This window comes from Bufo bufo, chromosome 2, assembly GCF_905171765.1.
Source record: "Bufo bufo chromosome 2, aBufBuf1.1, whole genome shotgun sequence".
NCBI classification, from domain to species: Eukaryota; Metazoa; Chordata; class Amphibia; order Anura; family Bufonidae; genus Bufo; species Bufo bufo.
In genome coordinates this window covers 740113762-740141227 of record NC_053390.1, presented here as the reverse complement: position 1 = coordinate 740141227, position 27466 = coordinate 740113762, and the positions used below count along the sequence as shown (strand labels likewise).

The window sequence follows — 27466 nt, the reverse complement described above, 5'->3', positions numbered from 1 at the left end:
CTTTTCCCGCCACCCTTAGGGCTCATGCACACGACAGTTGCTCGTTTTACAGTCTGCAAATTGCAGATCCGCAAAACACGGATAACGGCCGTGTGCGTTTAGCATTTTGCAGAACGGAATGTCCGACTCATAATAGGATAAGTCCTAATAGGTCCATAATTTGGACAAGAATACCACATGATCTGTATTTTTGTGGATGCCACACAACAGACATATAGCTGCAGACAGCACATCTTTTGCGGCCCCATTAAAGTGAATGGGTCTGCATCCAACCTGCGGATCGGATGGGGATAAAAGCAACGGTCACTTGCATGAGCCCTTTTAGTGGAGGAGTTTGAAGCAACCCCAAGCAGCAGCCTCATTTATCACCGAAGACCAAACAATGTACATTTCTACCGGATGGATGGAATAGCCCCAGCGATATAAATGCCTACAGTGATGTCAGCGGGTAGACGCGAGCCTGCAGTGGTGTCAGCGGGTAGACGCGAGCCTGCAGTGGTGTCAGCGGGTAGACGCGAGCCTGCAGTGGTGTCAGCGGGTAGACGCGAGCCTGCAGTGGTGTCAGCGGGTAGACGCGAGCCTGCAGTGGTGTCAGCGGGTAGACGCGAGCCTGCAGTGGTGTCAGCGGGTAGACGCGAGCCTGCAGTCACGTCAGCTGTTAGACGTGGGCGGCATGCACTTGGCAGTATTATGGCCCTGTGCTTCCATGAGCCATTACATACCACACATTGAGGTACAGAAGGACTTACCGTACCTCCATATGCTTCCGATTTTATGCAGAATTTTTTTCCCCAAAAATGTGACAGTGCATGAGATATTACAAGCTATGCTCCCCTAGATGCATTTCTGTCGCTGGGTGTGCCGCCATACATACTCCTGTATAATGCTCACCTTGAAGCATATTGTTTCCCATTACTGTAATACTTGAGACAGAAAAGACAATGACAATTATTGCTGCAAATTCTTTATTTTAGAAATTATTTTGACATAAAAAAATTTGACTTAACCATGATCCCATAGACACTAGAGAGAATTACTTCTATGACCCCCATCATATTGTTAGTGAAGCAAAACCATGGTTACTCAACATGACTGTCAGCTCCTAAACACCCCCCAAACTTCAGTGAGCATTGTATGAGGTAACGATTACCGATCGTCTATAGGTCATTGATATCACCATACCCCATTCCTCCACTGGGCTCCTGAAAATAGGCAATAAAAAGGCATTAAGACTCCCCCTGAAGGGCTCTCCATAATGTGTGGGTTCTCGATGCATCTTACTACCAGTTTGTGGGAGCACGATGAGGGAACCGGGAATATACAAATCGCATCATCGGAATCAGCCATCGTTACACTATACAGATTAGATTGGGGGCTGGTTATGATCCAAAAAAGTAGTGCTTCACTTTACAAGAACAATGACCAATATGGCAGCAAGACAGGAAAAAAGTGTTAACATTGCCGTAACCAGAAAACCTGCAGGATGGTTACGAGGGACATCTTGCCGACAACCCCATAGTAAAGGCTGTAGCTGTCGGGCAGTGTTTCTGTAGGAACCAGTCTGCCTCCAGTGACAGCAGCAAAGAATAGACCGGCTAGCCGCTCGATACTGGTGCAGGACACGCACTGCGGCTCGTAACAGCCAAACAAGGTCCAGCTCAGATGCAGTTTGGAAAATGAAAGGCGCAATGTGCTGTTTTACCCTTGCACTAGTTTTGCTGCCCCCACATTGTATTTAACGGGGTATTCCCATTTTTTATAGTGATGGAATATCATGAGGATATCAGTAGAGGTCCATCCACCTGAAAGTGAAGGGGATGCATCACTGGTGTACCGGCTGTGTGCGTCCTGCCAACCTGCAGTGCAGCCCCATACAAATACATGGGATCTGCTGTAGTACCTTTCACAGTCAGGAGTGCTACCATGCAGGAAAGAACAGTGAAGGGGGCATATTTTGGAATCAGTGCTGCCAGAGGTCAGACCCCTACCGATCATAGCATGATAACATATCCTAGCTATATTCCATCACTGTACAAGATGGGAATACCCCTTTAATAAGTGTAAAGAATGGGGACTAATGTATTAATTTCATTTATAGTCCTGTTTACCAAACCATCAGTCACTGTAAAACTGATTTATTGATTACTCAATGATTGGGATCTTGGATTTATAGTCACAACTTTTTCCCAGTTTTTTTTTCACCCAGTCTTTGGAAAGTTTGGTTTTAAGCTAATGGTCTGGAATATCCCATAAAATGTTTCATTGTGCGAATGAGCAGCTATTGTGTATTCAATTTAATCTGAAGAAGGGATAATACATAAAATATATGGTTCAAAAAAAGTTTAACTGTCCAGTGGCTTAGTCACCAAGGTCGATACATATCAAATACTGCAAAGATCTTCATGATCAGACCGCAGACCTGTCGCATTCCTGCTCCCCAAACACTGTGAATGGGGGCAGGAGCAGACCCAGCACGATAAATGGTGAAAACCGATTAGAAAAATATAAAACCTCCGAAAATAGATCTGATACAAAGTGTCCCTTATAAATAACCGTATACAAGAAGAATTGCACTAAATCCAGTCCTGCTGGCCCAATGTGAAACAGGGGCCCGGATACAGTTACTGCGGGGGCCCTCTTTCTATACATGAGCCATTACACATCAAAGAATTAAGAGTTACATTCTGTAGGTCTATAATAAAAAAAATATATCAAAAATGCTTGTTTGGTCTTTAGAGATCACGACGTGAGGATTTTTGGAAGTGTAATGGACAAAGTGAATTATATACAAATAAATTATCTACTGGTTGCATCAAGTAATTAACCAAGTGCCACGTACCTAGAAGGAGAAAGAATAGGTCTGGTAAGCTGGCCATACGTTCAGCCGACAGCTATCCCTGCCTACTCCACCCACTTGTATTATGAATGGGAAGTAGGGAAAAGCTGCTGCAGACATTTCTACATTTCTAGCAGCTAGGCTCCAAATGATTGGGCATGTTGAAATTCAACTGCCTGATCCTTCTTTCTCCTGCAATCAAGAGAGAGAGACAGGAATCCCCCATACATATTGAGAGGATCATTAATGTGTATGGCCAGCTTAAGGGGGTCAGCATACTGAAGGTGTAGTAGCCAGCGGACAGATAAAAGGACGTGTTCATATACTGTTGCAGTTGAGTTCATGTAAAGCTATGGTCAGCACAGGATTTAGACTCTGGCTTTCTTGTGAGGCACATCGCCAAGGTTAATCTTGGGCATGTCAGCCGTCGGTGTGAAAGGGATCCTCTTGGACGCCACCTTTTTCCCAATGGTCTCAACCTGGAAATAAAAAGGGAATCATAAGAAAGAAGAAGTTACTGAATAAGAATTATTAGGACACTTGGGTCAACATCTGGATGCAAACCCTGATGGGTCCTCAATAGACTTCTACAAATGATTGACTGCTAATGAAAAAGTAAGGACAAACGAAGAATCACGCATGGTCTGAAATACTTTTCTCACACTGACCATCCAGAACAAACAATGCAGTCCTATCGATATATAGAGATGTCGATGTTCCTCCTGCTAGAGAACTCGACGTCTAGTTGCCTCATGGACATGACCATATCAGTTTTGCGGTCCGACGATTTTGTACTTTTTCCCCATCTCAGTGGTCCTTTCAGTGCCACTACATGTTTTGATGTACCATTTTTTGTTCTTTTTTCTGTATTATTGAAAATATGCACATTTGTGCTAATAAAAATCTACAGTTAAAAGAAAAAAAAAAAAGATCCTGGCTGTGTGTATGCCACCACTTTTCCAAAGTTCTGTAGAAATGTCCTATCCTTGTCCGCAAAATAGACTACAATATGGTACTTTTTTTTGTGTCCGCATCTTTTGTGGCCCCATTGAAATGAATGCGCCCTCGTCTAGGGATTTGATGTGGATCAAAAATACGGTCGTGTGCATGGGGCATTATGTAGATGGTCAGCTTGACGTTAAAGGGGTTATCCTGGAAATAATATTGATGACCTATCCTCAGGATAGCGCATCAAAATCAGATCGGTGGGGGTCTGACACCCAGAACCCCCGCTGATTAGGTGTTTGAAGAGGCCATGCACTCCGAGTGCCGCGGCCTCTTCCTAGGCCATGTGACTTCACGGTACATCAGTCACATGGCCTAGCTGCAGCAATACCAAGTACAGCCGCTATACTATGTATGGCGCTGTGCTTGGTAATCTGGGAGTCCGCAGTACTCACCAGTAGGGTTGAGATTGCTGTATCCAAACCAGGATTCTTTTTAAAAAAAACTTAAGACTATCAGTTCCGTCCTACTGTAAAATGTATTGTTTCTGAGGATCTCTTTCTGAAGTTTCAGCAAATATTGCGAGATGTACTTCGTCTCACCTCTTTCGTGTAATTTCGTTTATTCACATAGATTACTGTATCAAAATACGAAGCTGAACCTTGCTTTGTTAATGAGGCATGGACTCGAGCTCGGTTTAATATTTTGATACAGTAATTTATGCAAATAAACGAACTGACACGTGATAGAGGCGAGACGAAGCAAGGCTCACAATATTTGCTGAAACTTTGGAAAGACCGCCGCAGAGGCAATACGTTTTACAGAAGGACGGAGCCGATACTCTCAAAGTTCTTAAAAGAATCAGGTTTTGATACAGCAATCTGAACCCGATTCGCTCAACCCTACTCACCAGCTCCAGCGAGCGCTACGGCTCCCTGATCAGCAGGGGTGCCGGGACTCTGACCACGGCCGCTGTGATAATAATGACCTTATCCTGAGGATAGGCCATCATTATCATTTCCTGGGTATCCCCTTTAAAATAGCCAATGTATATTGGTGTATGCTGAATTTTACTGCAGTTCTGCGATTTGACCCACAGATGGCAGCACACACAAAATAAGTTTCCACATCTTTCCCACTAACGGCTCAGACACACAGCATGAATGCACCAGTGTTATATATTTTGGATAATACTGTACAAGGTTTGCATTTTATAATGTAATGGTTAAGTATATATGTTGTAATCACTTTAAGGAATGGAAAAAAAAAGTTATTTTTTTTTGCATGGATGACGTAGTGGAGGTTAGATCATCATTAAGGGTCAGTTTTCTGACTGTTGGGATGAGTCATGCTGGGAGAAAAGAACAGATAAGTGACCAAAGGGAACAGCCAAAATGATGTCCATATTGCAGAATGTCTGCCTGGTCACACCCGTGTAACCGTCTACGCTGCCCATGGGATGAATTCCTCATGTCTCACTTTTTACATTTTTTCTAGAAAAGCCGTGTGTAGTACGAGTTTGTAGATGGGAAATTTACTATACACTATAGGAGCATTACGACACAGACACAACTAGAGTAGTAGTGACCCATTACATTAGTTCTACAGCAGACATTTTAGGTGGAGTGTACTCCCTATGACTCAAAAGGAAATGGTGGGCTATGTCTACAAGAAGGGATCATGCTAATTTTAAAGCTGACATCATGCACTGATGATTTATGTAGCTTAAAGGGGTATTCCAGTTGTTTCAAGTTACTATTCACAGGATAGGGAATAACTATTAGATCGGAGGGGGTCCTACCATGACAAGAGTGGGGGCCCCGTAACCCCTGCCCGTTCACACATGCGCTCGGCTATCTCTGGAAATCCCATAGAAATGAATGGGCTGAAGTGGTACGGGGCCCCCGTTCTCGTGACTGGAGAAGGACCCCAACCGATCTAATAGTTATGCCCTATCCTGTGGATAGGGCAGGGATCAGCAACCTTCGGCACTCCAGCTGTTGTGAAACTACAATTCCCTGCATGCTCCATTCATTTCTATGTAAGTTCTTAGAAAAGCAGATCAAGTATGCATGCTGGGAGTTGTAGTTTCACAACAGCTGGAGTGCCGGAGGTTGCCTACCCCTGGGATAGGTGATAACTTGAAACAACTGAAATACTCCTTTAAGGTCTCTAGAGTATTGCTGACTGAACCCACCATTTTCAGAGGGACCACCGAATAACGTAATGTGTATGGGGAGCTCCCAGCTTCCCCCCCCCAACAGTTGATGTTGGAATAAAAGAGGATTAAATTGAATTTCAATGGCCTTTTTCCAACACCATGAATTTCAATGCCCTAAGAGACAAGATGCTGCGGGAGGCGTCTGGTAGAGGCTTTCTCCTCTCTCCCCTGTTCATCTGACAGCCATCTAATGCATATGGCCACCTTTCTATAAGCAGTAGAACTGGATAAAGTGGGTCTTCAGCTAAACCTATTAGGCTGCATAACCATGGTATTAATATGATTACCGGTACTTGCCATTACATCCTGTTCTTCATAGGTTAAACAGCCTTAATCGTAATTTTATAGGGGGGTTGTCTCACCAAGACAATCCTTTTCCATATGCCTATTAAAGTATATGGACATAGTGGGGTATCCCTTGCTTAGGGCAGAGTGCCGCTATGTATCAGTGTCTCCAGCTATGGCACATTACGTCTACATCCATTTACCTATATGTATAGCTGGCTGCAACTTTCCCTGGCATTATTGGCTGTAAAGGAGAAGCTGACTTTAACGGGAATCTGTCACTTTATACCTTCATATAAATCCTCCTGACAAAGTAGACATGCACTTGTCAGCACATTCTAACGTTCTTGCTCCCATCTCAATCAATTCCCCCAATTTGGAGAAATCAGCCTTATAAAAATATGCAAATTAGCCCCTTGGTGCAACGAGGGTGATGCACTTGCACACGAGGCTCGGCCCATCTTTTCCGGCTGTGCCCCCACCAGGTTTGACTGGCAGGGCCAAGCAGAGAAGCTGCACCCAAGCCTGGCCCTGAAGTCTCACGGCATCGTGTTTGGTGCACGTTCTGTACATGGCTGGAGTTCACCAAGCAGATTAGAACGTGACAAGTGCATATCTGCCATGTCAGTTGGATTTATATCAAGGTATGAGGTGACACATTCCCTTTAAAAAGGGGAATAAAAAAAAACATAAAAATTAAAACATTACTGAAAATATTTAAATATTACTTTATTATAAATAAACTACCAAAATACCTTTCATTAGTTATAATGTCTCGTTTTGTCTTTGGAGCAATTATCAGGGGAAATAAAATGGCCGCCGTTCTATTAGTACACACAAAACGTATAGCACCCTAAAAACACAAATAAAGTAAATACAATTGTGCCATACTCACTATAAAAATGTACTAATGCTACGTTATAAATGTGAGATTCTTGGCAAATACATTTTGTACAAAATTATCTGTGCCTGTCCGCCAGCGTCAAGGCAATCTCTTTAGGACAGGACAAAAATGTATTTGCCAAGAATCTCACTTTTCTAAGATACAGTAGCATTAGTACATTTCATATAGCGAGTAGGCAGTATTGTATTTACTTTGTTATTGGTGTTTGCAAAAAGCTGTTGCATCTTGTTTGTTTTTAGTTCACGAGGAGACATGAAGGGAGGGGGTGGGGGGGTGAGGCTGATGAGCAGCAGCACTTGTACGCCGTCTCCATTACCACAGTCTGTCCTGTCCATCCTCTTGTCTCCTCATGAGCTCCATTCCCACAGAGATTCAGCTAAAGATCTTTTCAGCTGTATTCAGGATCATAGGAGAGGAGGATGAGGCAGCTAGTTAGATCAGTGTTGTCAAGTAACTTGTCCTCATGTGTGATTAAGACAGGTTTTGTGTGTACTAATAGGACGGCAACCATTTTATTTCCCCTAATGATTGATCCCCAGACAAAATGAGCCATTATAACTAATGAAAGGTATTTGGGAAAATATTTACAATAAAAAGTAATATTTAAGTATTTTCATTTTCCTAATTCTCAGAGAACCCCTTTAATGGTTTTGCCATCTCATTATAGGTTCGATTGCAGCCTGTTAGCTGACTACACATATTTTTGGGGGGCTATAAGAAACCCAACGGCATTGATTGTTCCTGTGATGGTCATTTATCTTATGGTAAAGAATGCAATCCCATCGATATACCTGAAATCCAATGTTCTGCAGCTCCCCATGAAGGTCATCTAGAACCCTGCGGCCATCAAATATGAATGCAGGCTTTAACATCTTAGAATGAATGCGATGGAAATCCAATTCCTACCACAAGAGAAAAATGGCTGTCAGCTTTCATAGAGGACGAGGCATTAAACAAATAAGCTATGTAACGTATGTGCAAGCCTTCAGGACTAAATGTAACCGTACCAATATGAACTGCATGTTACTCCCACTATAAGATCAGAAATTTACATTTCTTTTCTCACCTTGAACATGTCCCATTCTGTGCAGATGACCATAGCATGAGCTCCTTCACAGGCCTCGTATGGATCTGTGGAAATGTGGACCAGCTTCTCCACTGGGGAGGGGGAGGGGAGAAAAAAAAAAAAAAAAAAAAAGACATACATTCAGATTAATGATCAATAGCTAGGTTAACAAAAATCTACAGAACACTACACAAATCTGGAAACAATTCAGTGTAATGTCCCACGTAGTGATTAAATGAGGTCAGGAAGGAGACCGAAAAGATCAAAGCCCTTCAATGACTGAAAATAAACAGAAATCTGCGCGCTGGCTAATATCTCCCATATGCATGGCTCCTGTGTTTAAGAGTCACCTACCTCGGTCATCAGCGGCCACTCCTGGCTGGGATAAGTCCATGACTATCTGTGCTCTTGGTACCTTGGGATCATATATGTGCAGCTTGGCACCTTCATCCATTAGGTATTTACTAATGTAGATGCTGGAGGACTCTCTGTGGAAGAGGAAAGGAACGGCTTCAGGTAATGGGCAATTCCTATGACACAAGCTGGATCCAGTCTTTGTGTAGACCAGGGATGGCCAACCTTAGGCTTTCCAGCTGTTTGCAAAACTACAACTCCCATCATGCCCAGACTGCTATCAGCTTACAGCAGGGCATTGTGGGAGTTGTAGGTTTACAACAGCTGGAGGAGCCGCAGGTTGGCCATGCCTGTTGTAGACCAAAATAAAGGGCTCGCTCCACCCAATGCAAAATTATATTTTCAATATCTCGTCAATATCGGTGGGCAACTGACCTTGAAAACCAATATTCTGAACCAATATCAAATATGTCAAGTGATGGCAACTGATACATCAGTCTTTAGAAATGTAGGTGTCACATTGGCATGGACAGGTATACAGTATATTAGCAGATGTAGAGGCAGATAATAGCAGCTACATCATGGTGTTCATCTTCTGGATGGATACAGCATTGGCTACACAGACCGTCCCGACAGATTTGTAAACCTCTCACCGCATTAGCATCAGGGGCCTAGTAGCATCAATTACCTTGTGTCACCGGTGTCCTTCTTGAATGCAAAACCTAATACAGCAATTTTTTTGTCTGCTACAGTGTTGAAGAGCGAATCGATGATCCTTGAGGTAAACCTACGTCTCTGATAGTCATTCATGTCAATGACCTGGAATGAGAACAATTGTGAAGTAGGTTGTAGTGTAGATATTAATGTGTGAAAGACCTTGGTCCATCATGGGGTTCAGGAGGACAATACATAGAGATCAGGATACATATGATGACAAATCGCTGCAGGTCTCGGAAAACGAACCAAATGTGAATGTTCTGTAACTTCCCACAATCCCATTTTATTATCCTGTATTAAGCCTCATCCACACGACCGTATCCGTTTTGCTGTCTGCAAAATACGGATGTGGGCCATGTGCCGTCCACATTTTTTTGCAGACCCATTGATTTCAAGGAGTCCGTGGTCTGCATTTGGTGGACAACAATGGACATACAGATGCAGAAACCACATATATGATCAGTATGCTTTCTGCATCCATATAAACGTTCCAAAAAAGATAGAACATGTCCTGTACTTGGCTGCAAAACGTGGCCAATGGACCCAATGAATTCATGGGTCTGCAAATATGTAGATGCAGCACGGACAGCATTCGTATTTTTCAGAAACGCAATTTGTGGACAGCTAAATACGTAGTCGTGTGCATGAGACCTTTGGCTCAGTATTTTGTAAGAACATGGCCAGTAGACAGCAACAGCTGATCCATGTGCATTGTATTCCATGGGCACAGAAGGACATTGAATGACCAGACCTGGTCCATCTTTTGTGCATAATCAAGTCAGAATGATCCGTATCAATACTAGGACTCATAGCAAAAGTGGCTAATGCACATGGCATGTGGCCAACATACAAGACAATTTGTTTGCACGCCAAGTCAAGGACTATAAAACTGCTGAATGTTAATATAAGCTGCTGGCACAAAACCAGGGGAGATCCATACCTGCTGCCAGTATTTTGCAACTTCGTGCAAATTTAAAACTTCACACAAATAAACCAGATTCAGGACATCTTTCTGAAAGCAGCTGCCACCAAAACCTAGACGTAAAAAAGGAATATTACACAAGTTTATGCAAAGAGCAATATTGCAATTCTTTACTTCATTACAGTATACAGGTACAACACATTGTTACCCACACAGGAAAATCCCTTTAAATATTGATGGCCTAACTTCTTCTTCGGCATGTAATGTCACGGTTAGATTAATAAAATACAAGTTATACAGAATCTTTTCCCACAAAATGATATGTCAGTTCACCCAGCTCCTCATGCCCTATAACATTCTGCATGTAGAATGTAACGGTTTTCCTTGAGGCTGGGTTCACAGCAGAGCGTACTGAACGTACGCTCTGTATGCGCGATTGTACGGGTGTTTACAAGTGCACCGCGGAGACAAGCGAACGCCCATTGTCGCGCGTTCCCGGAAGTCTATGTACAGGAACGCGCGACACTACGCCCCAAAGAAGCTCCTGAACTTCTTGGGGCGACGGGCGTTTTACAGCGCGATCGTACGCGCTGTAAAACACTCAGGTGAGAACCATGCCGATAGGGAAGCATTGGTTTCTCCTTGTTGAGCGTTTTAGAGCGTAGGAACGCGCTGTAAAACGCTCAGGTCTGAACCGGCTGTCTGATGCAAGTCTAAGGGTGGTCTTCAGCTCTGCTGAATGAAGCTGATGGTATGGTGTTCTACTTCACTTAGCTGGGGGGGGGTCCACAGTAAATGGCCTGTCAGTCTCTATGATGTGCTAAGTTTTCTATAACTGGAGGAACTCTTTAAAATTATCACAATAGTGTAAGGTGACCCTACAAGAGACACCCGAGACGACTACTTCATACTAGAATAGCTTGCTTCATGGGGCAGGTCTACATTCTAAGCTTCAACATGCTCCACAACACCACAATGAGGTCATTATTAACTACCAGAAAACCTATAGTACAGAACCACTCATACCATATAGACGTTCTTAGGATCATATTTACCGACGCTGGCTTTAAGGAACTTGTTTCCAATTCTCTGGTCCATTCCAATAGCTCTGGCCACTTCTTCTACATCAGCGCCAGTTGCCTCACATAAGGCACTGATGGAGTTAATACTGCTAATCCTCTGAGCAAGGAACGCATTAGCAGCCTAAAAAAAAAAGAAAAAAAAAAAAAAAAAGGTAGGAACATGATGGCACATACGTCTACATGATGCTCCTATGCTATTCTCATGTACTTATGAACACCTACCAGTTTAGAAAGCTCAGAAGACCAAGTGTTGGTTGTTATAATCTTCTCTGAAGGAACCCAGTGTTCATATACAGCACACAGAGCACGCACGGCTTTCTGTCCCTCAGGGGTCTCATCTCCTCCGATTAAGACCCTGTCAGGGTTTTTAAGATCCTTAATAGCTGTGCCTTCCGCAAGGAACTCTGGGTTAGACAGCACCTTGGGTGGAAAGAGGATCAAACAATTAGTACAGAGAACATGCAAGGAGTCTTGCAATTTTGCATCAATTTTTTTTTATTGTGATCTATATCTCCATAGTTACAGACTACAAACAAATCCTGTGTGTAGTCGGATCCCTTTGTAATATGTAATACTACTCCTATACATGAGATCAAAATCGGTGTGATCCATGGGTTATCACATCTATAGGGCTGTCGTAACACTACTCAGCCAGATATCAAAGGAAACGAGGATTTCAACATGTTAAATTAATTAGCAGCTTAAAGGGAACCTGTCAGCGGCAAAAACCACCCCAAACCGCCAGCAGTACCTTCAAGTAGCTGGCAGTGTGTTTCTAATGAGGATTTTCTTCCTGCAGTCAGATGCGGTAAAAGCAGGGGGGGAAAAAAAAACGCACTGCCAGCTACTTGAAGGTACTGCTGGCGGTTTGGGGTGGTTTTTGCCGCTGACAGGTTCCCTTTAACTTCCTCTCCATATTGAATTAAACATGGACACTCAGGTCTTCTGACCATGTCCAGTCCTTGCACATGTGTTAGTTGATCAAGATATGGACAAGGTTGCCAGCCTCTGTTTTCAGTCAGTGAATGGAGACCTATAAGTACCTGGAGATTGAGATTGGGTTTTGTGTTGGCATCAAAGATCCGGCGGATGCTCTCTGCAGCCCTCACGGGCACCGTGCTCTTCTCAGTCACAATCTTGTATCCATTTGAGTTCTGCACAATCCTTCGGGCGCATGCTTCAATGTATTTAAGATCTGCAGCTCGGCCTTTTCCCATACCATATGTTTTTGTCGGGGTGTTAACCTGCCCAAGGAGAGATCATCGTGAAGGTCAATTCTAAAATTATGCAAAAGTCAAATTTAGAAGAAGAAAATGGCTTCATTTACAGGGGAACAGGTCTGACGGCATTCTAACATATTAAACCTACACAAAGGCCTCTCTGTCAAACTCGACAGCTACAATTACCACTTGTACAATATCAAGACTAGACTAAAACAAGCAAGTGGAAGTAATGTATCAAAATATCATTTATTATAAAATATAAAGTATGGGGAAACAACAGGATGGTATACAGTATACAGAAAAGCAAAGGGCCATGCGACACCAATCCATACACCTATCAACCTATGCAAGATAAAACACAGGGTGGTAAAGCCAATGAACCGGGGCATTAGCTCTGGGACAACCGAAATGACACAAAAATGATCGCCACAATGGGGCTATGTGCAGTAGGTACAGAAGATCGTACCTGGTTGACCATGAGCTATCCCACACATCCCAAAATACATAGGCAACAACACTGACCAGTATGACAGTAAACCCTCAATTAGAGTCAGTATCTAGATCTCAAAAAGTGGCAAGATAAACCTGAATATACAGGACCCACTATGGATATATATATAGAAGTGCCCTATGGGGATGCCAGGCTGTACTAGACGCAGGACGTACCTGAAGACATGGTGAATGGATGGATAACAGACCCTGAGCGCGAGACCTCGACGCGCGTTTCACCTCAGCGGCTTCGTCAGGAGGTCATTCTAACATATATCAGTTGTCCTGCAGACCATCTGTGGAGATATTGCTACAGGGCAGCCTGACACACAGAGCCGTGAAGCGGATCGCTGGGCTTTCAGAGTCCGTCCTCATCTTTATAAAATGTTGTAGAAGGTACAGGTGGCGGTATACGGATTTATGTGTCCGCAGCATGGATGTGCCTTCTTCCTAATCCAAGAACCGCTATACGCACACACAGTGACGCCATTATAAACACCCCTTGTTTTAGATTTGTGCAGAGCGCCATTAAATAAGACAACTTACAGAAAGGAAGACGAGATCAGCCTCTTGTATTGCTGCATCAATGTCAGTGGAGTAAAACAGGTTCTTGCCTCGGCAGGACTCGACCACCTCTTTCAGTCCGGGCTGCACATAATAGAAAAATCCCATCAAAATCCCATCATACACAAAATCCCATCATACACAAACATGACAAAGAACAGAAGCAGGCAACAAACCGTGCTGAAGGGAGGTCAGTGCAGGGACCTGGTTGAAAGGTCATTCAGGCAAAGATTTAAAGGGGGACATTTGCCAAATCGGGCAGGCCAGTCTATTGGTGGAAAATGTGGCAAGTGCTTTTGCACGGGTGATTTTGTGAGCTGCACCTCCCTGCGCTACTTTCAGAAGTGGATTGAGAAGCTGGTCAGGTTTTCAGAGTAGAACACATTGAAGTCACATTTACAAAGTGCAAATTCGCTACTCCATGCGTTACACTTGCGCCGAATTTATAAAAAAACGAAAGCCATGTTCATAAAGTTGGTGCAGGTGAGCAAAGCAAAACCAGTCTAAAAAATGACTTCAAATACAACTACAATGATAAATTCTCCCCTAAAACCCCAGAGTGCAGCTAAGAAGAGGGGGTGAGGCAACAGCCTCCGTCACCCCCAGGATCGGATTCAGGGGTGACTTGTATGAAGATTTATAGGGGGCGTCATATTCAAGGATAATGAACCATCTGGATCAAGCCTGAGTGCACATACAGGAGATGTTCTGTGCCGGAGCCAGACAATGGCGATGACCAAGTTCTGCGCCGATCTGGACAGATAAACCCAGCATGCAGCATTTTATATTTGACGTCATCACTGATGCCACCGGACACAAAACTAAAACTATGAGATCAGTTTTGTCATCAGTTTCGCTCTGGCACTTTTGTACTATGGAGGGAGTCATGTCAGAGAGCTGGATGTCTGTGAAGGGTAGAAGAGATGTAGTAGATATTAAAGAGAAGAGAAGACGTCATCGGCGCAGGCGCACTGAGGGAGTGCTGAGGAGGCGAGCCTCCTTATCTCAGAGCGCCTGCACCGAATCAACACAGGCGCGCGATTTTTGAAATGCTGACAGGGCCGGCCGGAGGAGGAGATCGCGGCTGGCCCTGTCAATCAACAGAAGGAGGGGGCGGTTTTCTGCGGCTGCTACCAGCAAGTAGACGCCCTACTTGCTGGTAGACAGGTAATTAGCATATTATAAAAGTAAGTTTTTTGCTAAATCTACTGAACGAAAATTATTAATAACATAATGTATAGCAATATGGCAGGAAAGGGATTATAAATACCCCAACAAAAAAAAAATGAGTTTAGTGGGGTGACAGAAGCCCTTTAAATCAAGAGAATGCATATATAGGTGACTTTTACGTGTACCATTACTACTGCAGCAATCGTATCTCTCTCTCCCCATTTCAGACATCTGACTATACAATGAACCCATTGTCCTGCTGTCTGGTCGCAATGTGAAGTCTCTTTTACAGGGAGGAGATTCACTTCCTGTATTCTCCCTTTATGTGAGCGATGACGGCCCCACAAGTGCCAGCTCAGCAGTGGAAGCCGTGTACGCCTGCCCCTAGAGGTCAGTGTGAAAACTGCAAGCTATTACACACAAGCTCTACTGGTTAGCATGCCTTAAAAAGAGTTCTTAAATTCGCATATTAAAGCCTCATGTACATAAGCAAGTTGAATTGCAAACTTTTTGTGGATTTTTTTTTTTTGGGCGTTTTACCTAAAGGTTCCCATACCTTTATAGCCAAACCTGCTGAATTCCGCCTATCTTATCTGTATTTAGGTGCGCTGACTCTTCCCCCGTGGTAAGGAGAAGAAGGATCTCTCATTTTGAATGTCAACATGTCCAATCCTTTGTCATTTTAAGGAGGCAAGTTGTTACTAAAGGTGTCTGGCAATGGATTTCACCCCTCTCCACATTGGAAAAACACATGCATGCTCGACTGAACCGAGCATATGGGTGTATGGGGAGGAATAGCTCTTCGGAGGAAATGCTCATTCAGCCAACAGCTATTGAAGACGTATGGCCAGCTCTAGTGCTCATGGTCCGGGTTACAGATGGACAGTCCTAGGGTCGATAGGTATTTTGCTGGATGTTAATCATTATCACAGCACATTTCGTGTGGGCGCTGTTACAGTAGTGAGTAGGATATAGGTCAGGACAGAATCAGTTCATTTCTCTCTTTACGGTCCACCCATATCAGGTACGGTGCAGATTTTCTGTTGCGGAATTGCATGCAGAATATTTGCGGCGCCTAGGCCACGTTACTGATGTATTGTGATGTCACTGGTAGAGGAAAAGGCCTAAGCCCTTATGGAGTTCTGCAGCTTCTTCAAAAAGCTGTCCTGGTAGTCAGAGCCCTGCCAGTCTGATACTAATGACCTGTCCTGAGGATACGGCATCAGTATCAAATTCTCGAATAACCCCTTTAAAAAGGGTTTTCTGGGATTCTAATATTGATGGCATACCCACCAGATAGGCCATCAATATCTCATTGGCGGGGGATCTAACACCCTGTACCCCCACCGATTAGCTGTTCCTGGTGCCAGAAATACAAAGACCCATCAGTGGACACAGCTGGTAACTGCAGCATTGCCCCCATTTAAGAGAATGGGAACAGTACTGCAGTTTACCAGATCTGTCTGCTACACAATGGACAGGGCTGTGCAATTCTGGCACTGACTTCCAGTACAGGCGCTACAAGTTAACAACAGATTGGCAGGGGATGTGGGTGTCAGACTCCCACCAATTAGATATAAATGGCTTATCCTAAGGACAGGGCATCAATATTAAAAGCCCAAATAGTCACATATTTGGACTTCAAATAGTAGGTTTTCAGTTGTCTAGTGTGGTCCATTTGCCTTTCCCTCCCTGAACATACCTTTGTTAAGAAGCTAAACACTGGACATAAATGAAGACCCACCTCACCAAAACCTATGAGGTGACCCCACATGTTGCCCACTAAAGCCTGTGATCTCTGATCACCATCAAGTTTCAGAATGGAAGGGCCCCGTAAATGAAAACCTAACACAACATTGAAGTATAGAGTATATACCATACACACACACATACACACACACAATAGTGGAAAGACAGGAAACTATAAAAACAAGGGATAAAGTTCACCCAGTGAAAAGGTCACATACGCCTCCACCTGAAGCATACACAGCACGTACAGACCGAAATTCAATAGGTCGCTGGGATCTGCTGTATGCAGGGCCGATCCTACACGGGGTGCAGTGGGTGCCCCGCACCCCAGCGCTGCGGCCCTGGTGACAAGTGGGGGCGGCCGCGGCCGGCGGCAGGGCAGAGCAGGAGATGAGCGCCTCCATTGCGGAAGCGCTCATCTCCATAGTCATCTGTATTGCCGTCCTCAGGACGGCAATACAGATGCCTGTGCTGCGGCAGAGGAGGGAGAGGTGTGTCCCCTCCTGTTCCTCTGATAGGCTGCCGGCTTAGTGCTGGCAGCCTATCAGAGGCCGGTGATGGCGCAATGACGTCATCGCGTCGCCTGAGCCGTATAGCGAGGGACACAGACGGAAGAGGCGGCCTGCATCGCATCGCATTGCTGGAGGTAAGTATAAGTGTATTATTTTTTTTAATTTTTTTATATAGGTACAATACTGGGCTGGCACATGATAAGGGGGGCTACTGGGCTGGCACATAAGGGGGGACTACTGGGCTGGGCTGGCACATAAGGGGGGACTACTGGGCTGGGCTGGCACATGATAAGGGGGGCTACTGGGCTGGCACATGATAAGGGGGGACTACTGGGCTGGCACATGATAAGGGGGGACTACTGGGCTGGCACATGATATGGGGGGCTACTGGCACATGATATGGGGGGCTACTGGCACATGATATGGGGGCACTCTGGCTACTGGCACATGATGGTGGGGGGGGGGGGGGGGCTCTGGCTACTGGCACATGATATGGGGGGCTACTGGCACATGATAAGGGGGGACTACTGGGCTGGCACATGATATGGGGGGCTACTGGCACATGATATGGGGGGCTACTGGCACATGATATGGGGGGCTACTGGCACATGATGGTGGGGGGGGGGGGGCTCTGGCTACTGGCACATGATATGGGGGGCTACTGGCACATGATAAGGGGGGCTACTGGCACATAGGGGGGCTACTGGCACATGATAAGGGGGCTACTGGCACATGATAAGGGGGCTACTGGCACATGATAAGGGGGGCTACTGGCACATGATAAGGAGGGCTACTGGCACATGATAAGGAGGGCTACTGGCACATGATAAGGAGGGCTACTGGCACATAAGGGGGGCTACTGGCACATGATATGGGGGGGCTCTGGCTACTGGCATATGATATGGGGGGGCTCTGGCTACTGGCACATGATGGTGGGGGGGCTCTTATTTCTGGCACATGATTGGGGGCACTCTGGCTACTGGCACATGATATGGGGGGCTCTGGCTACTGACACATGATATGGGGGGGCTCTGGCTACTGACATGATATGGGGGGGCTCTGGCTACTGGCACATGATGGTGGGGGGGCTCTTATTACTGGCACATGATTGGGGGCATCTATGGGGGCACATCTTACTGCAGATTATTGGGGGGCACTATAGGGGCATCTACTGAGGCTAAAAAAGAAGATATTTTATAAGGGGGCTCTGTATAGGGGCATTTTATACTGGGACACATTATGGTGGGTACTATGGGGAAGGGGGGGGCACTATGGGGGTCATCTACGGGGGCACTGAGAAGGGGTATTTTATATTGGCACATTATGGGAACATTAGCTCAACTGGGGGCATTACAAATGTTTTGCATATTATAAGGAGAATTATTACTACTGGGGGGGCATTATGGTGGGCTTTATTACTCCCCCATGGTATGACCCCCTAGTAGCAGCACCAGCCTCTCCCTGCTCTTTTATCCCTCTGCCCTTTCTCCAAATCCTTATTATGAAATCTTTCTCATTAGGTTAAAGCACAACATCAGCTCCGCCGAGCCCCCGGCCAAAGTGTTGAAGTGGCGTCCGAGATCCCCAAGGGCCAAGTCAAGTAACTGTAAGTTTTTATGGGGGTTCTACAAAAGAGCTATCGTGGGGCAAAGTTCATATTCGTGTTTACACACGTGTTTTAAAATGAATGCTTTCTCCTATTATAAACAAGTAAATAATGACGCAATGCTGTGGGGCTGGTGTGCAACTTTTTCCAGGGCTGGTTTTTATCCCCAGTCCGGCCCTGGCCGAGCGAGCCGCCGGGACTTTTTTTTTTTTGACTTTTTTTTTTTTTTTAAGCCGAGCAGCCGAGCCGCCGATTCGTGGGGCTGAAGTTGGGGGCTGAAGTTGTTGCCATAGAAACATTGTAAAGGGGAGGAGTTAGTAAGATAACCACGCCCATGTGGGGGCGCCAGAAATATTTCTGCACCCAGGCGCCTGTGACCCTAGGATCGGCCCTGGCTGTATGCACATACATATCTAACATAGGACACAAGCAAGAGGCGAGTCCTTACCTCATAAATAGGGAGGGTGTCTGAATTCCAGGCATTTATCCGAGTCTCGTTAATGTCCACCACAGTCACCTTGATATCGGGGCACATCTGAGCGATGACGCTGCATGTCGGACCCCCCACGTATCCGGCACCGATGCAGCAGATCTTCTTAATTTGAAACATTGTGATCCTGCAAAAAAGCCATTGACATGACATTCTTATTATAAAGTAACGTACCCAGAACATGTAGTATGGTGACGGCACAGAGAAATCACTATGTGGGGATAGAACCAGTCGCTCAGGCCCTGCTGTGTCCCAAAATCCAGCCTGACCAACAAAGCCAGAGGCAGGCAGTAATGCATATACACCAGGGGAATTTTCTTCAGTTTATTATTGGGGTCAATGGCTTAGGAATAAAAATTTAAAAAAAACTACAAAAAAACTGAATGGAACGGATGACTGATCTATTTTAGCATCAATACAATACACAAAAAGACGCAAGTGTGAATTTAGCCTTAAGTCTCAGACAGGGGCGTAGCTAAAGGCTCGTGGGCCCTGGTGCAAGAGTTCAGATTGGGCCCCCCTTCCCCCGTCTATAATACCGCTGTGTTCTTATGCGGCACAAGGGTCTTTGGGCCCCCTCAGGCTCCTGGGCTGGGTAGCGACGGCTACCTCTCCACCCCCTATAGCTACGCCCCTGGCCTCAGAACACATCAGAGAAGTGCGCATGGATCTGGTATATAGGCACACAGTGTAATCCTTATGGCTCCATACAAACACTGGATTTTCCCCATAAGAAATGTCACATGATTGGAGACATATGGAAGTACTATGGACATATACGAGGGATCCCATACACAAAAATGGGTGCTATTTTATGGCTCCAGACAAATCAGAGGTTGCACAGAGCTTTAATACAGTCACTGTAATTTATACTTTACATTTTTGGGCAAAAATACCCAAAACTGGACACATGAATGTCCAAGAGTGATTTTTGCGCTATACTATTACGGCCACCATTATTTTGTCTATATATATACGATGCCGCTCATATGGTAGTGACGGGCATTATACACATACAGAATTCCCATAGCACAAAGCCGGCCATACAAATTAATGTCAGCCAAAACCCCCATCGAATCGTGTATAGAGTCCTCCTGACAGCAGATGATGGGGCACAGAATGAATGGGCAGTTGGGTATCAACATGCCTGATCCTTTTGTTCTCAGGGAAGACAATCTGCTTGCAGAGGTTTCTGGCCGCGGCTTACTCTATTAAAAACACGTGCCGCGTTCAGGAGGAACAGATATCAGGAGAACAAGTGGTCGGAAGTGTTTGGCCATAAAAGAATATACAACCAGCGCTGCACATATAATCATGAATACGTCCAGGAAGCATAGTCAGACCAAGTCATGTTCTAATCATGCATTCTACTTCCAAAAAGCATGAAACCTCAGATTTTTTTTATTTATTCCATTCACTCCATTTCTATAGGCGACTTCACCTCCAGATGGGATTCCTTAGGTCCTGAAGCCATATGATCTCTTTAGAGGAAAGCAATGACACTAGACTAATAGTGAAGCACCGGGAGCTCAGGATTAAGAACAAGCAGGATTTTGAGAACCGTGTTTCGCTCTAGTTTCTTGAAGACTCGGAAAAGAGCGAAACTCGAGTTGGGCAGTTCCCAAAACTTTAATTTGATATGTGCCGATATTGCTTTTACTTTGCGAGTATAATAAATCGTGCTCGTTCTTAAAGGGAATCTGCCACCTCCAACAACACCCCTCCCAAACTAGAGTAAGGCTGGGGTCACATCACCGTTTGGCTTTCCGTTCTTCTGATTCGTCAAAAAAATGGATCTATTATTTTGAGCATCAGTTTGTGTCAGTCCCACCAGAGATCCGTTATTTTTGATGGGAGAAAAAGTCCTGCATGCAGTACTTTTTTTCAGTCTAAAATAACACATCTTAGACGGAAGTAGCTCAAATGGATGCTAAATGTGCATAACTGATGCACAGGATCCGTTTTTTTTACAGGATCTGTATTTTTTTCTCTATTTTTCTGTTCTTCTGACAGATCAGAAGAACGGAAAAATAACAGTGATGTGAAATCCCCTTAGTCTAGTTGAGGGGGGGGGGGGGGTTGTTCGAGCTGACGGATTCCCTTTAGGCTACGGCTACACGGCGACAGTTGTCACGCAACAATTTTTATAATGATAGTCAATGGTGTCGCACTGCTGCCACTGTGATACGGCAGTTGCACAAAACTCCATCCAAGTTGGATTCTTGTGCGACTGTCGTGTCACAGTATGTCGCAGTGCGACACCATTGACTATCACTGCAAAAAATGTTGCGCAACATTGGTGCGACACATGTCGCAATGTAATTGTACTCTTTTAGTCATGCAACACATGTCGCCGTGTAGCCCTAGCCTTAATCTTCCGGTGCTTCACTATTAGGCCTCATGCACACGACCGTTGTTTTATTCCGTGTCCGTTGTGCCGTTTTTCATGATTTTCTGCGGACCCATTGACTTTCAATGGGTCCGTTGAAAACTCGGCTAATGCACCGTTTGTCATCCGCGTCAGTGATCCGTGGTTCCAGTCCGTCAAAAAAATATAACCTGTCCTATTTTTTTTGTGGAAAACGGTTCGCGGACCTATTCAAGTCAATGGGACCGCTAAAAAACACGGAGGCACACAAGATTGTCATCCGCGTCTGCGTCCGTTTTTTTCCTATCATTTTCATGGCAAAGCTGTCTTAGATTTTTTTTTTACTTTCCTTCATGTCTGGTGATCCTCCAAAAATAAAGGAAGACACACGGAAACAAATCACGGAACAACGGAACCCCATTTTGCGGAACGGAACACAACAACGGTCGTGTGCATGAGGCCTTAGTCGTGCAACACATGTCGCCGTGTAGCCCGGGCCTTAATCTTCCGGTGCTTCACTATTAGTCTTGGGTCATTGCATTCCTCTAAAGGGACTTTGTGGTTTCAGGACCTACAGAATCCATCTGGAGGTGAAGTCATCTACAGCAACGGAGTAGTTCGTTAACGGCATAACAAAAAAAAAAAAAAAATTCGGAGGTTTCCTGATTTTTGGAAGTGGATTCCAGGACTGGCAAATGGATTGGTCTAACCATGCTTTTTGGAATTATCTTCATGATTACATGAGCAGCGCTGGTTGTATTTTATAGGTTTTTTTTTGGAAAGAGACCCGCGTCTGTTTTGCTGCTCTCACTTGGATACTGGCTTTTGTAAGGCCCCGTTCTTTTATATTAGGAAGTAATACATAGCCAGAGCGAAGTTCAACAAGATCAAATCACTGTGAGGTTTTACAAACGGTGAAAGGCTTCCTCAGCTCTGCTACATCTACGTTACTAATTCAATACTAAAAAATTTAATTCACATCTTGTACTAGACGTGGTAAATAACCTCATACGGTTCATTAATCCTAGAGGAGACGCCTGTACTGGCTTCAAGGACCCCATGCTGCCCAGTACTCAATACTCTCAGAGACCCTTGAAGAGTAATGTGCCCCCCAGACCGGTCTATACATTACGTTCACCACCATCTGTATCACAGTGCGAGTTCAGCAGAAGGAAACGTACGTCATAAGAAGGAGGGGGGACCCTGGGGAACACACAGGAGGTTGAGTAATCAGTAGTCGCTGATGAATTACATATGGAGGGCTAGAATATGGAAGTGAAGGCCTCCTAACACCGAGCAGTCACCTAGGAATGTGAACATAGCTGATACAATGCAAGCCATTGATGGGGGGGGGGGGGGGGCATCAGTGGCTTCAGATGTGAAGCGGGTGAAACGTGTACACTAAATAATGGGGGGCTGACTGCTCAGTCCAATCCAATCTATGCCCATAAACTCCATGCCATTCCCCATTTCTTAGTTATATCTCCTTCTGGGAAAGCTGGGTGCCAACTAACATTAGACGTGTCAGAGGACAGAATTATAAGTCTTATCCTCTGGGGTGCACCACCAATGAGGCCAGGCGAGGCGATCGCCTCAGGCAGCACCAGGTAGGGGCAAGAGAGGGGCCGTTTTAGGTGCACCCCTGATTATCCCGTAATCTGTAATCTAAAGGCTGTATTACACCCACAGATTATCTGACCAATGTCTGTCCAATCAGACCAATAGTTGGTGTGTATAACAGAAGATCTACGCGTGTGAACAGCCATCTGACCAACGGTTGGTCAGAAATCTGTCAGATAATCTGTTGGTGTAATACAGCCCTAAGAAGGCTGACGGGGGCTGTAATGGAGGGCACGCCAAGTCTCATCCAGCTTTCCCAGTGACCGATATAACAGCTGACACAACCTATATTTACAGCAAAGTAATAAATCTGTGTACAAGTACAATAAACTAGTATCCGGTATCCCCACTACTAAGATGGGACAGCCATAAATGAGACCATGAACACAGCCGTACGGTCAGGAGACCCCCAGACTCGTCTCTGCAGGTAGTCAATGGACCCTTTCATCTGCTCTCTGAATAGGGAGCATTCAATGCAATACTAGGACCTCATCCAGTGTAATCGTCACCAGACGAGGGTGCGGACACAGTCCCAGCACACTGTGAAGGCTACATGGATCAGAAGATTGGAGAACTACTAGTCACAGCATTGCCCGTCACATCTTGTTTTCATATATTAGAAGAATGAGTCAAGGTTGTAGAAGTGTATATGTGACATTAGAGAGCATGCCTCATGACTACCCCCTCCATGGTCTATGGTGACCCTACGTGGGCGAGGAGACATGATGAAGCAGGCCAGCACTTTGATCCTGGAAACTACAGTTAGCTTATTAGCCTTGATATGGGTTGCATCAGATCATACCTGGCAGGCATCTGTGGTCAGGGTCATGTCAGTGGGCACAGGGGTAAGAGTGCCCGCCGGGTCATAGCTGCACAGCAGAGGAGGGCGGTGAGGGCAGCACTTACCTCCATGTCTATATACTCCGCTATATGGGAGGAAAGATTATTAAACATAATAAAGTATGTTATAGCCATCTAATGACTTTTTAACCAATTTGTAACCTGGAGAGGTCTGTGATGCTCTACAGATGCCTGCGCCCCTTCCACTTCTGGTTCAGGGATGTGATGAAGGGTTCTGACTTCAGGAAACCAACATTGGATACAAAAAGGGCGTAAATCTGCCCCGAGGACCCACCAATTCCATTCTGTCTAGACTGGTAGAAATCTGTTCTGGAGATAAGCAGCACCAGAGGTTTTGGCTTAGAACGTGTAGTGACCATGTTACAAGGACAAGACTGTTCCTCAACAGGAACATAATGAGAATTGTTAGGGCATGTTCACACAACTCATTTTTGGCACGGATGTCATTGCAGAAATCTGCGCTAAAACCAGCTCCCTTTCTTTTCAATAGAAGGTTGAGCCACAATTCACGCAACTAAGGACTTTGCACGTGTGGTTTTCCAGTCCGCGCCAGGAACCTACAGGAACATTTTTGATGCACTTACCATGCAGACACCTTGGAAAGCCGTGTTGGGAACCTGCTCATGGTTTAGTTGTGTGAACATACCATTACTGATACTCATTTATAGTCATCACCTCGGCCACCTTCATCACTTAGTTTCTGACAATCCATTGAGGCAGCAGGGGGCTCAACCAGGGGGTGCCCCTCCCCAATGCCAATTGCTTAACCTAACCCCTTTGCCACAATGAAAGCGCTCATTGCCCATGGTCCTTCCACTGCCCCCCTCTTGCCCCTACCTGGTGCTGCCTGAGGCGATCGCCTCACCTGGCTTCATTGGTGGTGCACCCCTGCTACCACCGCAGCCTGGTACACAAGGTCCTGATGCCACCATGTCAGGAACTTGTGTGCAGTTCCACCTGGAATTGAATTCATTTGAGTGTCCCGGTCTCAGGTCTTCTCTCTGGAGGTCTGGTCTGGTTTTAGAGGCCCTGTCTGGGGTTATTTGGTCCAAGATTTGAATGAGTTTAGAAGCCTAGGATCTGAAAAAGGTTAGGGTTCTGGGTCCTCATTCATTTTGGGGTGTGGAATGACTTAATCTAGGGGTCTGATGTTTTACCTCCTTTTACCATTAACAAGAAGATGCCTTTACTGGAGTACAGCTTGGACCTTCACAAAGGTAAGTGCTTTCTTACTAACTACCCCTGACCTTAGGTACCAGGTCCCTGATCTGAATACTGAGCATGTTTCACAGAGTGAAGGACCCTGCAAGTCCCCATTTCCTGGTCCTCAAGTCATCTCCATGTGAAAGTGATCAGCATATGGATTCAATTAAAGGAGCCTCCAGGAAGAAAGTCCTGATCTACAACAGATGGAGAGGAGAACCTGAGGAGCACCCTCAGTACATCCAACACCATGTAGCAGAGCTGGAGGGGTCTGCGGCTGAGCAGCAGGGTGTCCTATGTACCCAGCACAGCCCACACTTACCTGGAGACACAGAAGAAGAGTCCAGAGGTGGCAAATCTTACCTAGTGCTGGAGCCCAGGGACTGGAAATGCATATACCCCCGGCAGGTCCTCCCAAAGGGGGAGGAGAGGGGCTGGAGGCAGGACGGGGGCTGTGCGGAGGGAGGAGAGGGGCTGGAGGCAGGACGGGGGCTGTGCGGAGGGAGGAGAGGGGGCTGTGCGGAGGGAGGACGGGGGCTGTGCGGAGGGAGGAGAGGGGGCTGTGCGGAGGGAGGAGAGGGGGCTGTGCGGAGGGAGGAGAGGGGGCTGTGCGGAGGGAGGATTGGGGGCTGTGCGGAGGGAGGAGAGGGGGCTGTGCGGAGGGAGGAGAGGGGGCTGTGCGGAGGGAGGAGAGGGGCTGGAGGCAGGACGGGGGCTGTGCGGGGGGAGGAGAGGGGCTGGAGGCAGGACGGGTGCTGTGCGGAGGGAGGAGAGGGGCTGTGCGGCTGGAGGAGAGGGGCTGGAGGCAGGACGGGGGCTGTGCGGAGGGAGGAAAGGGGCTGGAGGCAGGACGGGGGGAGGAGGATGAGGTGCTCTGCACTGAGGCTGAAGAAGGGGGGTTGTCATCAAACTTGTCAGTGCAGGAGAAGATGGAGAGGAGCGACCTACTGATGAATGGCCGGGATCTGGAGGGGGCGACAGAGAGCTCTTGCTCCGGATATAGATGTCAGATCCCTCCCATTACACGGAGCAGGTCACCCCACATACAGTCAGGCAGGACCGCTGCTAGACTGCAAGCTCCTGGGCCGAGTTCGTTATAGGCTCCAATTCCCTGTCATGTGCAGGATAAATGATGACGAGAAACAGTCATCAGGTCATCCATTTCTAACCAAATATGTAGATGGCATTTTTCTATTCATTTTCCCCTGTAGAAAATGCAATCGCTTTAAAATGCTGCGTAAAGCAGTCTGCGTTAAAAAAAATGCCACAAATTAGAAAAAAAAACACCAATAAAAAATGCCCGTCTGCCCTGCATTTGGTATTTTCCATAGAATTCCTCTTAACTTCCGGAGAGGCTGTAGATTTTCAGCAAAAAAGGCACCAAAAACACAGGCACAGAAAGTGATGAAAAATACCGCAACATACCTGTGTGTGAATCCACCCTGTAAGGGCTCATGCACACGACCGTATGTATTTTGCGGTCCGCAAAAAATACGGATGACTTCAATGTGTATTCTGTATTTTGCGGAACAGAACAGCTGGCCCCTGATAGAACAGTCCTATCCTTGTCCGTAATGCGGTCAATAATAGGACATGTTCTATTTTTTGTGATACGGAACGCACACGGAGTAACTTAGTTTTTTTTCCGCTGACCCATTGAAGTAAATGGTTCCTCATACGGTCCACAAAAAAAAACGGAACGAACACGGAAAGAAAATACGTTTGTGTGCATGAGCCCTAAGGCTGCCCTCACACGCTGTGGGTTTTGTTCTAGAATGAACGTGCTGAAATCCATGTGCTCACCGCCCCTTCCAAACGGATGGAACTCATTTTTAGTGGCAGAAAATTCTACTACAAAATCCGCAGTGTGTGAAGGCATCCCTATGTTGTTGTTTTTTTTTTTTTAACACAACCCCTAAAATGCCTCCTCATACTCCCGGGTCCCTCACAGAGGTTGTACTTACCTGGCTCCCCGACACCCGCGTTGCTTCTGACGGCTGCCGTTGCATTTCCCTGTCGCGCAGATGACAACATTCTCAGGGCAGCCAATAGCAGGCCTCCCTAGCATCACCCGCGAAGCTAGGGAGGCCCATTCCTATCGCGTCTGACGGTCCTGCTATTGGCTGCCCCCGATGCCAGATGTTTTCATCCGCACAACGGCAGCCGTCACAAGCGACACCGGTACTGGGAAGCCAGGTAAGTACAACCTCTGTGAGGGACCCGGGAGTATGGGGAGGCATTTTAGGGGTGGGATAACCCCTTTAAAGGGAACCTGTCAC

The 27466-nt window shown here is 45.9% G+C and overlaps 1 protein-coding gene across 2 annotated transcripts; it reads right to left on the bottom strand.

Moving 5' to 3' along the window:
• Window positions 1-948: 948 nt before the first annotated feature.
• Window positions 949-25670, bottom strand: UGDH (UDP-glucose 6-dehydrogenase). Of its 2 annotated transcripts, none has more exons than XM_040418962.1 (12): window positions 25551-25670; window positions 19094-19262; window positions 13591-13692; window positions 12376-12576; window positions 11555-11752; window positions 11306-11453; window positions 10269-10363; window positions 9300-9430; window positions 8612-8745; window positions 8258-8349; window positions 7983-8093; window positions 949-3315 (listed from the first exon to the last, which is right to left on the bottom strand). In XM_040418962.1, the coding sequence occupies exons 1-12, from the start codon at window positions 25580-25582 to the stop codon at window positions 3205-3207; spliced, it is 1524 nt and encodes a 507-aa protein (XP_040274896.1). In that variant the 5' UTR covers window positions 25583-25670; the 3' UTR covers window positions 949-3204. The 2 variants fall into 2 exon arrangements, with proteins under 2 accessions (XP_040274896.1, XP_040274897.1); XM_040418963.1 differs by having other exon boundaries at window positions 25510-25647.
• Between the last annotated feature and the right edge of the window lie 1796 nt (window positions 25671-27466).

What these genes read in the sequence shown, in the direction of transcription:
- UGDH (XM_040418962.1), bottom strand. Translation starts at nt 25,582, where the DNA reads ATGCATTTCCAGTCCCTGGGCTCCAGCACTAG. An exon ending in CTGATCTCGTCTTCCTTTCT is followed by an intron (nt 12,577 to 13,590) that starts GTAAGTTGTCTT and finishes CTCCTTGGGCAG; the next exon opens with GTTAACACCCCGACAAAAAC. An exon ending in TGCAGAACATTGGATTTCAG is followed by an intron (nt 3,316 to 7,982) that starts GTATATCGATGG and finishes TTTTATTTCCAG; the next exon opens with GTTGAGACCATTGGGAAAAA.